At 40.8% G+C, this 12,376-nt stretch overlaps 1 protein-coding gene across 1 annotated transcript in view; it reads right to left on the reverse strand.

Annotated features, from left to right (window-relative positions):
* Nucleotides 1-973, reverse strand: part of LOC122089944 (protein COP1 SUPPRESSOR 2) — a 12,472-nt gene extending 11,499 nt beyond the window's left edge. The window contains exons 1-2 of the mRNA XM_042659723.1: nucleotides 803-973; nucleotides 446-643 (exon numbers count right to left, since the gene is read on the reverse strand). Coding sequence (XP_042515657.1) covers nucleotides 446-643; nucleotides 803-882 — 278 coding nt within the window. The 5' untranslated portion in view covers nucleotides 883-973. The remainder of the gene's footprint in view (nucleotides 1-445; nucleotides 644-802) is intronic.
* Between the last annotated feature and the right edge of the window lie 11,403 nt (nucleotides 974-12,376).

The raw sequence follows: 12,376 nt of genomic DNA on the forward strand, positions 1-12,376 counted from the left end.
AAAAAAAAAAAAAAAAAAAAAAAAAAAAAGAAAGAAAAAATTGAAATAAAAATCTACCACTTGTGCCATATCTAATTTGAAGCACTAGCTCTTCAAAGCTGAGACTCAGGTCAAATGGAACCAGCTCAGCTAGAAAGCTAGTGAATTGACGTCAGCACAGAAGAGAGTGGCAGGGAAAAGTTAAAAACAGAAGTGGGAAGTAACCGTTAAAGCCCATATAGTAAGATTAGAATACGTGAGGAATACCCTCAACAAAAATCGATTCACAGAAGAGGACAGGTTTCCAGGTAACTATGAACAAATCCATTGCAATTTGTGAATATTTATTCCCTAGAGTTATTCTTTTGTATAATAGTCTACACTGAAACCTTATTCTACAACTTAAGATAAAGAAATTAGACAAAAACATCAGCAAGAAAAGGGGAAAAATGAGAGAAATAAGTACATGTTTGGATCTTCCACCATAACGGCAGTTTCTTGAGCGAAGGTATCCTGCAGCACCAACTCCTCCTTCTCTCCGTCTCCTTCATTCTTCTCACTTGGTTTCGGAACAACACCGGCCGTCTGCAAGTTCAGGATTGCAGGAATCCCAGCTTTTCTCTCCCTTTGTTTCTGGAGAAACTTCACTTCCTCTAATGCCAATCTGACGGAAAAAAAAAATAGATAAATCTCAAAAGATTTAACTGTCCATGAAGCTTTATAATAACGAAATCTCAAAGAAACCAGAAACCCTAACATTGCTTCCGAGTATAAATTCTATTACAAGAGAAACATCAGAAGCCTCAGTAAACTTGAAACATACCTCCTCTCTTCTTCGTCTTCGGAATGGTTGTTCTTCTCTTCCTCGTCTTCTTCGTGAGCTCTCTTTCTGAAATTCTTCATTATCAGTTTTGAACTAAGACTGGTAGGCCGAGAATTTATACGAAAAGGCTAACAGATCCCTGAGAGCGTCGGTTTCATGAGATCTCCTACCGCAGCCCGCGCGCTCCCGAAGTCGAAACCGGGGCCAGACTTTGAGCCAACGGTCCAATGTTTGGACGGGACCAGTACGGGCTGATGGGAATAGGATCAGGCTCCTCTCCAATGCCTGCACCCTCCAACGATCATCCAAGGGCTATAGGGGCTTGGTCATACATCCCAACACCTGCCAAAGCTTGGGGATGTGTGTCCAAGCCCTTCCAGCCTTTGGATGGGTTGTTGGAGGATTGTACGTGTTGGAGAGGATCCCAATCCGAGGAGAATAGGCTTACAAAAATTATTCTTCTAGGCTAAGTTTGCTAGACAATAAAAGAAAAGTACAATTTTCTTTGTTCTTGATATTTTCTTTTTGTTCGGAATGTTTAGATGGGAAGAAAGATTCTCCATTTTAAAATTTGAAATTGCATCGAACCTCTCGTAGTTTTCATTTGCCACTAGAAAAAAATATACCGTCTCAACAACGAGATAACTTCTGCCAGCTTGAGAAAAAATCCTCTCTCTCTCCAGAGGGGGGAAAGAATGGTGGGGAGGGAGGGAAGGACAGAGTGGGGAGAGCTTCGATGGAAATAGTGGTGGTCATCTAGCCCTGATGCTATAATAGTTGAGTTGCGGTAAACTGAGAAGTGCAATCGCAAAGCAGGGACGGCAAGAGGAGGCACGACTAACAGCGGCTGAGCCCTAGCTCAAGTGCCAGTAAAGTAGAATCCCAGTATATAACTAGCCAAATTAAGCATAGTGCCATCATTGTTATTGTCCCCATTAGCACCCCTAGGCTGCACAATCGACCCCAGATGCAAGATGTCATCTTCTTCTCCCATCTCTTTCTCTTGAGTTCTTTTACTACCCCTGTTTTCGTCGTTGATGCTATGACGACATCAATTTCAACTTCGGTGAAATCAGAACTACCATTTGATGCTCATGCCCTCCTGGTCTTCAAATGCATAGCTAATGTTAGGCCTTGCACCATCAATGGGCAGCGATGCCACGTGCTCTTCAATTTCACGGAGGGAATAAATGCCAGTTGGCACATGCGGTTTAAATTGGTGTTATGATCTTTTAATGGATGGCAGGTGTTCACTCCTTCTCCCTCCCCCCTTTCTCTCTCTCTCTCTCTCTCTCTCTCCCCCAAGTGAGGGACCCCTAAATTGTCATTTTATTATTATTATTATTATTATTATTATTATTATTATTAATTAGAAAATAAATTTTCTTTTCTCTCTTTCATCAAACAAAAAGCTAGAAACTAATCTTTTCTTTTCCTTTCTATTCTTTTCTAGATTCATTTTTCTTTTCTTTTCTTTTCTTTACTTTTCTTGTCTACCAAACACAGTCCTAAAGATTCTTGTGGAGTCATTCTTATTTTTTGGCTACATTTGAAATCCAATAAAAATAAAAGAAAATATAATAAGACCGTATGATGAAACAATGATTGTTTTATGTGTCTCTCTTATATATAAAAAAATAAAAATAAAAAATCTCTTTTCTTGGCTTCCAAATATAGCTTTAATGGAATACAAATAATTTCCTAACCACAAATCAAAATACAAATAGTTTCCTAACCAAAAATATAAAACAAATATGCAATGGATCTTATATCTAGCATAACATACCATCATGCTTTCAAATTGACGTCCATGGTGGCCCACCTTAGATCAAGCAGTCCTTACCAAAGAACCATTGTTGTTGTACCACTACTACGAACCTTGGGAGAACTCAACTCCATAAATCGACTTTTAAAATGAGGGAACCCAAGACCATATCAACTAACACCCAATTTCTTATGTATCCAACTTGGGGTCAACCCCTCATATGACTGATATGGGATCATAGCATAAATAATAGAGAACTGTTGGAATTTAAGTTTCAAATTATGGTCAAAATAGTCTTTTTAAAATGGTTTTTTTTAATTTAACTTTCCCCCTCAAAAGTGTATTTTCTATTTTGCCTTTATCACTTGTGGAGCTGTAATGAACTAAAACATCTCACAACGTTTAGTCCCATATTGGTTCACGAGGAAAGAAAAATTGACATCTATAGGGTTGTTTCTTAAGGGTGCAACCCCTTTGGAGAGGGACTCTCCCTTCTCATGTGTGTGTGGAGGTCTCCTGGGGTACATTTGAATCCCGCATTGAGCTGGGCCGTGGATGAGGTTGGGTCGGATTGGGTACAAGTATGGGTGTGGGTTGGTCAAAGAACCTACTTAAGAAGTTCACAATTTGAATTTTGAATTCAAAATTGTAAAGTCATAACATTACACACTTTGTCCTAAAGGACACCTTTGTACATATACCTATGTGAACCCAACTACCAATGTACATACGTGTTTGTACATGCACATGTACATACGTTTTTGTACATGCACATGTACATATCATTACATGAATATTCATATACAGAGGCCTACACCCTATAAAATAGTGAACCCTGGTTTTTTATAAGTTGCACAAATCCTACTGTATATGTAGTTCTATACGAAATACGTACATACTTATTGTGGGAAGTTTTAATTTTATGGTTTACTGTTTACAGCAAGTGCTATGTTATCTGTTTTATACTTTTATCCTCAATTTTATTGAATTTCTGAGTATTACCTTTGAACATACCTATTGGAATCACTGGAGTGCACCTTAAGCGATTTGAGAGTTATTTTATCTTGGAGGTGAGGATGTATGGTCAACCCATCTGCATACATATATGGAGAGTTCAAATACCATAAGGAGAGTATATAACTATACAACTCAACTCTACATAAGTTGGAGGATTTCTGCTACTGTTTTAGATGATCAATTTTAACAAGTAAGTTAACCTTATACTTAAAAATTTGTATTGTCAAATCTTATATCTATTGCTGAACTCTATTGCTTACAAGAACTGAAGGAAAACGTATTCCCTTTAGAGGGATTTAATTAGGTGGTGGGTGACTGATTTTTCGTAACATTCTATATTGGTGGTTGAAGATTGGTTTGTTATACTAAAACATGCTTAAGTGGAAGAATTGACTCTCCTTTTTTTTTTCTCTCTTATTATTTTATTCACTTTTTGATCTTATTCAAATTTAAAGTGTTTTCTATTGCCAAGAGTAAAAATGGAGGAAGCCCCTAATTCAAAAGTTCATATTTTTTTTGGTCAAGGAAAGAAAGAAGCTATATTAAAAAAGAGTTGCTAGGTTACAGAATTCAGGATTAGAAACATACATAGGGTTTTTGTTAAGCATAGTCATATAAGCAAGTTTGGCCAAAAAAACAACTACCTCATTAGTAGGCTTGAGACAAAAAACTAGGTTTTTCATATATTTGTACACATCCAAAAATAAGGGAGCTACACTCAAAGGCCATGAGGTAGTGGTTATATCAAAAGTTAAGTTACGTAGGGCCTCATAATTACTGCAAACTTCCTTCACCTTCCACTACTGCTGCAGTGCATGTTTTGCTCCAAGTAGTAGCGCCCTTGCTATTCGTTCAATAATGTTTCTTGTCATCAAGTAGTTTGTCATTAGTAAGGGACGTTTTCCTTTAGAAAGAAGACAAACTGCTCATATTGGTGGTGGGGTTGAAAATTATAGCACAGATCATGGTTGTGTAGTTGAGATTTGGGAGGTTGGTAGGCATGGAGCTATTAGGAGGAGAAAATACATGGTTCTCTGATGGTTCGTGTGTGGAAGGTGTTGTTTGTGCTACTCCACCAAATAGTAGGTTTTAGGATTTAAAAGGGATTAAGTTTTTGTTTGTTAAAAAGTATATTATTCCTGAGACCAAATGAAGTAACAGAAAGTAATAAAAATAGAGAAGAAAAAGTTTCGATCATTCCCAGAGAGAGGGAGAGAACTAAAGAAATACATAGTTAAATGTTGAAAGGAAGGGGCACAAAGAGAAGCAGTATGTAAACCTAGTGGGTTGGTTGCCCAAATGCGCTTGGTAAATTCACAAGAGAGAAAAGTGTGCCACATAGTCTCATGTTGGTTGTTGTAAGAGACACTGTTAGTGTCAACATGCATCCACTTCCCCACCACATCCAGAGTCGGAATTCCTTCATGAGAGATTCTCCAAAAGAAAATCTTAAATTTTAGGTGGATGTGGAGTTTCCAAAAGAAGTGCCACCAATGTGAGTTAGAGATGAACAAGTACCTATTGGATGTTTCAATATGATTAGTAAGTGAAGTGGAATTCAAAAAATTAGCAGCCAGTTTAGTGGTAAGGGTTCCAACATTTGACAAGTGACACCACCAAGTGTCATAGTGATTGTTTAAAGGGATTTGCAAACTTGTATTAACAAGAGAAACAGGGAGAAAAGAAATCAAGAGGCTGGTATTGCAAGTGTTCCCAATAATTAACTCGCAAACCTTATCAACAATATGGGGGTGTGGAGGTTGAGTAACAGCATAGGCTAAGGGATTCGAATTATTAGGGATCCAAGGGTCGAACCATAAATCAGTGTTGCATCCATCACCAACTTTACAAGTGAGCAATTTAAATAGAGTGGGAAGGATACTTACAATGTTGTACCACGAGAGTGAACCCTTTTTTCTTAAGGTAGAGGATGAAATACAGACCTAGTCGGGAAGTATTTGGCTGATGGCACTAAAGAATCAAGTTAAACTAAGAGTCTCCATCCTAATTTTAAGATGAGGGTCCAATTTTGGGTTTCCAAGTTCCTAATGCCTAGGCCTTCGACAAACTTTAGGTGTAAATTTTATGGCAACCAATCGAATGCATTCTTTTCTTATCCTGCTTATCACCATTCCAAAATCTCAAGTTGATAAAGTCCAATTTATTGCAGATGCATTTAGGAAATAAGAAGCTAGACATCAAGTAAGAAGGGATAGAAGATAAAGCATATTGTAATAGCATAGTTCTCCCTGCAAAGGAAAGAATGTTAGAATTCCAGAAAGATAATATATTCCTACACGAGACATGATATGTTGGAAGCTCTTGCTTTTAGCTTTAGTCTAGAACAGGATTGTCCACAGGTAGGTGGTGTTCTTGTCCATTTCTTTGATGCCCAATAAATTACAAATGGATGATTTACAAGGGGTAGAAACATTAGAGCTAAAAGCAATGCCACTCTTATTCAAATTAACAGTGGGCCTAGACAGATCAGAAAAGAGGTCAAGGATACCCTTAATGGTAGAAACATCCTCTAGATCGATTTTGCAAAAAATAAAGGTATCATCTGCAAAAAACAGGTGTGAGATTTTCAGGGCATTACGAGCCACTTTGATGCCCCTAAACAAATTAGGTCACAGTAGGCATTTAAAAGACAAGAGAGGCCATCCGTGGCCACAATAAAAAGGAAGGGTCTTAGGGGGCATCCCTGTCTGATTCCTCAGGATGGCTCGAAAAAATTGAAAATGGAGCCACCTAATTTAATGGAGAAAGTGGAAGAACTAATAAGGTCACCTCATTTCTCTTCAAACCCTAGGAAATCAAAGATACCTCTTAGGAACCCCCATTCCAATTTATCATAGGCCTTAGCCATGTTGAGCTTAATTGTTACCCTCTCAGTCTTACATTTGACCTTCTTGAGATAATGGAAAATTTCTTGGCGATGATGATGTTATCCGAGATTTGTCTTCCTAGAACAAATGCCTATTGGAAAGGCGAGATGAACCAGTATAACAAAACTCTGAGTCTCCAAGCCAAAATCTTTGAGATGAATTTGTAGGTAACATTACAGACGCTTTTGGGTCTAAAGTCCTCGATAGCCACAATTTTTTTTCTTTTTTGAATGAGATAGATGAGGGTATGGTTAGTACCAGGAGAATAGAGATGTCTTTGAAGAAAGAAGTGACAAGGTTACACCCATCCCACTAAATTAAATCCCAGAATTGATGAAACTTTTGATCTCCTCAAAGGATGGGATACCATGGAGCAATGGGAGCTCCGACCTGGTTAAGATAAGAGGGAAAAAGGGTCACAAGGTTGGAGGTGAAGGTTGTAGAGAGATAGGAAGCAAAGGTTGCAGCAATATCACAAGGTTCAAAAAGAGTCTCACCCTCTCTGGAAGTCAATCCTTCTCCTATGGTAATTTGATTTAGCAATGTATGGTAAAGTTTGGTGTTCTTATCTCCTTCCGAAATGTAGGTATACCTAGAGTTCTGGAACCCAAACAATTCCTCAGCATTTAGCACTTAATGTGAGAAGAAATAGAGGAAATATCATCACTAGGTGAGGTAGGAAGGTTTTCTAATTGAAGATGGGAATTAAAAAGGAAAAATTTTAGGGACTTAATATTACCAAAGGTGTTGGTGTTCCATTTGGAAGTCTGCTGAAGCTGGTCAATTTAGAGATCATGTTTTCATCAGTCAAGATTTGCCAAGTTTAGAAATATAAGGCACCAAAATCATGGTGATACTATTGTTTAGTACTAATATTTATAATCAATTTTGGAAAATCACCAAGTTTTTTATTCCTTAGGGGATGGTTCCTTTCAAATATTATGTTACACTTGTGCCCTAACCCAGTCTAATTTGAACTGTTGTGCTAGGTCTCGGATCGGAAGTGGAAAGTACCATTGGGTTTTGGCTTGCGGCAACACAGGCCATTGTAAAAGGGGGAGAGATGACCGCACTTGCTCGTGTATTTCTTGCCAATCCAACTAGAGGGGATTCAAGCCTTTCGATCACAGACGGTAAGTTACCCGACACCCTACACTCAAATCTCGGTGCACACCACAACTGCTAGAAGGCCATGTGCACAACCTAGGTCAACTACCCTGGAAGACTAACTTGTGGGCTGCAAGCAGTCAAGACACATAGCTATCTTGACCACCATAAGCACCTGGGCCAAGATCCGCAGACTGAACCTGGTGGCCACCTGTGCTGCTGAATTGGTTTCGATGCCTATAGACCCCACCACCCGCATCGGGAACAGCCCCAAATGACCACACCTTCCTCATGACTTGTACTCCATATGAGTCTATGGAGGTAGGCTCGTGTGTCCTGAATGCCGGATTAACCTACTTGGACCAGACTAGGACCAGCCAAAGACACAACTTAGTATAAATAGGAGAGGTGAGTTCGTTTCTCACCTCTCATTTGCACAAAACGTGGGAGAGGGAAAGAAGAGGAGAAAAGGGAATAGAAAAGAAGGAGGAAGAGAGCTCACCTTACTGTTGGCTGCCTGCTTAGTTGCGGGAATCCTTGCCGGAGGTAAGTGCCACCTCTCCTACTGCTCTCTCTCTTCATTTTGAGCTAGGGTAAAGTGAGTATGGATGTGAACCTTGACCTCCACACCTCCCTAAGCTCGGGGAATAAGTATTTTATCTCCCCGGTGTGATTGCTAAGCTCAAACCAAGTCCGGTGAGCTCTGGCAACAAGATGGACCAAATGACCATCTAGGGTTTCGATCGTTCGATGGATGTATCTCCTAAATGGCCCGATGGAATTGGGATTTTGTTAGCTTAAAATGATACTAGGAGCATCCCCTACAGACTCCATGGAACAAATCCCCGTGATCGAACTCGAGCCAAAAAGCCCAACGGCATGGGCACTTTCTGTGTGTCCACTGGAAACACTAGGCCAGGATCCGATGGCTATTTCCGGTGAGGTATCTGAGCCTTAGAAGCTCTCTGCCAGTGCCACCAAATTCACACCTGATGAATCCAATAGATTCCATCCTTATTTTTGGTGGTTGAATCCAGTGACACCCTGGATTGTCAAGATTTGACAGTACATTTACCCTTTAGGGGTAGCCCTTGTGGGTTCCTTCCGATGTTCCCGACAGGCAATAACACCCAATTACCTTTGTACCTAGGACAGAGACACGCACATACCCCGAGGCTAAAATTGAATTGAACACCTGGTGGTCGTACTTGGAACCCGATCCATTTAAACTTAATCAAGGTGAGGGATGGTTGACTTTTTTTTTGGGATTGTTTAATTATTATAGAACTACTTGCATGTGTAGGATTTTCACATGATTATTTAAAGTGCTTAAATGGTGATAATGTATAATAACATGTTATATTGTGATGGAAATGATATGAAACGTATGTTGTGAGACGGAATCCGGTGTGGCCGAGGTGGTTCCAGTACCATGATTGCCGTATGTTTGTTGCATTCATGCATTGATTATATGCATTAGATTAGATGTAGTTACGGAATATACTTTGTGGTCAATGGTTTCCTAGTATCGTGTACTCTGGGACTGCATTTGGAAATGTATACGCTTCATGGCCGATGGGAATCCTAGTGTTGCATAGTCCATACTCAACTACTTTGTATGCTAGAATAGGTATATAGTCGTGGGTTACACCTTGTGGTCAATGGTATCCCGGTATCGTGTACCCCGGGACTATACTTGAAAATGGACCCACTTCGTGGCTGATGTGATCCCAATGTCCAGTGGTCCATACTAACTGTATCATTATAAAAGGCATGTAGGAAATTGTGGTTAGGTGACATTTCCCATGCTACGTCCCCTAGCCAACAGGGGGTAAGGTGTTGGATAACCCAATGGTGATATGTTTGATGAACCTTTTCGGAATGCCACACCCACGGTACGATGTGATTGTTGCCAAAGGTGAAAACTAGTCCAGCATGGCTAAAGGTGATCCCAGTGCCATGACTGCCAAGAGGGGGTTATCAGGGGTTTGTTGAGTGACTGATGGATGCAACCCGGGACCGGCAAACTCCTAATCACAGCTAGGGCTTGTATCGTTATGTGGTCGGTGTGTAAGTTCTGAGACCAGGGATACAATTGTGAGGGTAGTGGCCGGAAAAATACCTTTTGCATTTGGCCCTCTCTCCTCTCTTTCTCTTCCTTAGGGAGGGGTGTGTGGTGTATGCTTACCCACGGGCCCCGCACAGCCATATCGCCCCTCGGAGATACGTGGAGGCCTATTTCACAGAAGTGTAAAGGTCGTCATTGAGATGGGGATTTGATGATGGTCCAATACGGGGGATTGAGATCATACAAAAAGGGTTTGGAGTCACCACCTAGGATTACGGACCTAGGACCCAGGGGTGGGCCCAATTCTTAAGAAAAGGGCCCAGAAATTGGTTTGGTCCAGAGATTTAGGGTACTTGTCCGGTTGTAGAATTGGGAAGGTGTTAGGCACCCAATCTACATGGTTCAACCGATCTTCCTACTAGATGCTTAAGAACGAACATTTTCCACAATTTATTCCTATTCTGCATGCATAGCTAAGTTATCACACATATATACATTGACTGAATTTAAATAATTATATACACTAAAACAAGGTCAATATAAAGTCTACATTATGCTAATTTGGGTGAGATATTATACCTGAGCTTGATCCCTATTTCGGGTCAAGAGGGGTGGACCCCTGATTAGTGCTGGCACGAACTTTCTAGTGGATTCTCCCTGCTCAGGGGAAGATGGTCTTGACCTCCAACTTCCTTTTTTTGAAAGATGTTGATTGTGGTAATATTCGAACAGAGTTCTGGCTAGGAACAGTTACTTTCGGGCTTAGACTGAGGTGTTAGTTCGGCAAAGCTTCTACTAGGGATGAACTACTTCTGGATTTTAGCTGAGATGGTACTCCGACAGAGCTTCCATTGGGGATAAGCTATAGGAGGTTTAAGTTGAGGTGGCACTTTGATAGAGCTTTCGCTGGGGATAGGCTATAGGAGGGCTAGGCTGAGGTGGCACTTTGGCAGAGCTTCCGCTAGGAATAGGCTATGGGAGGGCTTGACAAAACTGAAATGATGGAGGAACTTTGAAGGACCGAAAAACACTTCAAAGATCCAAAGAACACTTCGAATCTATGAAGATCGCTTCAAAGACTTGAAGAACCTCAAAGGGGGGGACTAAGGCAAAGTTTCTCCTACACAAAATGTTCACTCAAAAACTCAGATGATTGAAGAACTTCGAAGGCCCAAAGAACACTTTGAAGATTCGAAGAACACTTCAAATCTTATGAAGATCTCTCCGAAGACTTGAAGAACCTTAAGAGGGGAGGGGAGGAAAGAGGGCAGAGCTTCTCTACAAGGGATGTTCACTATGAGGCTTGAGTGTGAAAACCCAAAGGGAGGGGGGATTTATAGATTTTTTGGACCAATGAGGAGGAAAGAGGGATTTCCTTGGCCAATGGGGTTAAAAAGTGAATTTTCTTAGCCAATGGGGTAACAAAGTGAATTTTTGGGCCAATGGGGTGAAGGGTAATTTTCTTTGGCCAATGAGGTGCAAAGATACTTTTTTGGGCCAATGAGGTGAAAATATGCTTTTTTGGGCTAATATGATGAAATGGGTAATTTTTTGGCCAATAGAGAAAAAAGATGTTTTTTTTTTTGCCAATAGTGTGAAAAGATACTTTTTTGGGCCAATGGGAGGTTGCGGTGTAGGGTATGCTAGCGGGTAGTGTGATGTACAAAAGTGGGTGAAGAAGGAAGCCCCTCACAAATCCGATCATCGAAATGAGGATTTCGGGCACCGACGGGGGTGCATAGGGCTGGGCGAGGGCTCATGGGGCAAGGCAGGGGTGTACGGGGCAGGGCGGGGGCACGCGGGGTAGGGCAGGGGTGCTTGCAGGGTAGGGCAAGGGTGCACGTGGGGTAGGGCAAGGGTGCACGTGGGGCAGGACAAGGGTGCAAATGCTCATGGCCAAGTATGGGTGTTTGCATAAGCAGGGTTTTAGCCCTAATGGCAAGCTGTGGGTGCTTGCATGGGCGGGGTTTGGGTGCTCAAGGTGTAATTTCTGGGAATGATTGCGAGAGATCTGATAGTCCAATTTTGGCGTACCATATATCATTGGAATTGTGATTCCAAGTACTATCCATTCGTACAATCACTTTGGACCGGATTCCTTCGTATATGTGAAGTCATAATTGAACCCTTTTTTTTCTTTCGCATGAGATTTTTGGGAATTTTGGGTGAGTATGGAATGTTTCTAGGTTGGGTTACCTCAGTCAATTATCATCTCTATTGATCGAAAGCGAGAAGTTGTGTCGAAGATCCATATGTCATTATAGCCAGGGAAGGGTAACAAAATTGGGTGTCAACAGAATGCCCCTCTTTGGCCGAGGCCTGTATCAATAACTGAAGGGCAAAGAAAAGAACAACCACATTTTGTCACCCAGAGCATGTACTATCGTCATCTTGCTCATTAATGACAGAGTTGAAAATGTAATAGAAAATATCTTTAACTACTCCACAGTTTAGGATCATACCTGGGCCATCGATTATAGGAAAGAAATCCGCTGCTATTTCAATCCTGCAAAAGATGTTAGCACTTAATTCTTGACTTTTCCTAGGTTAGGCTTCCATATGCCTGATGAGCACATTTATGTGTGAAATCTAGGGTAGTAAAACATGCATTTTACATATTTAGAATGGAGCTACCTTGGGTTTTACTCTCTTTTTGCAGGTTTTATATTTTCAAGGCCTTAAGGATTATTGGGCGCTATATCTTCAATTTTACACGTAAAGAGGTCCTA

Source organism: Macadamia integrifolia, chromosome 9, assembly GCF_013358625.1.
Source record: "Macadamia integrifolia cultivar HAES 741 chromosome 9, SCU_Mint_v3, whole genome shotgun sequence".
Taxonomy (NCBI): domain Eukaryota; kingdom Viridiplantae; phylum Streptophyta; class Magnoliopsida; order Proteales; family Proteaceae; genus Macadamia; species Macadamia integrifolia.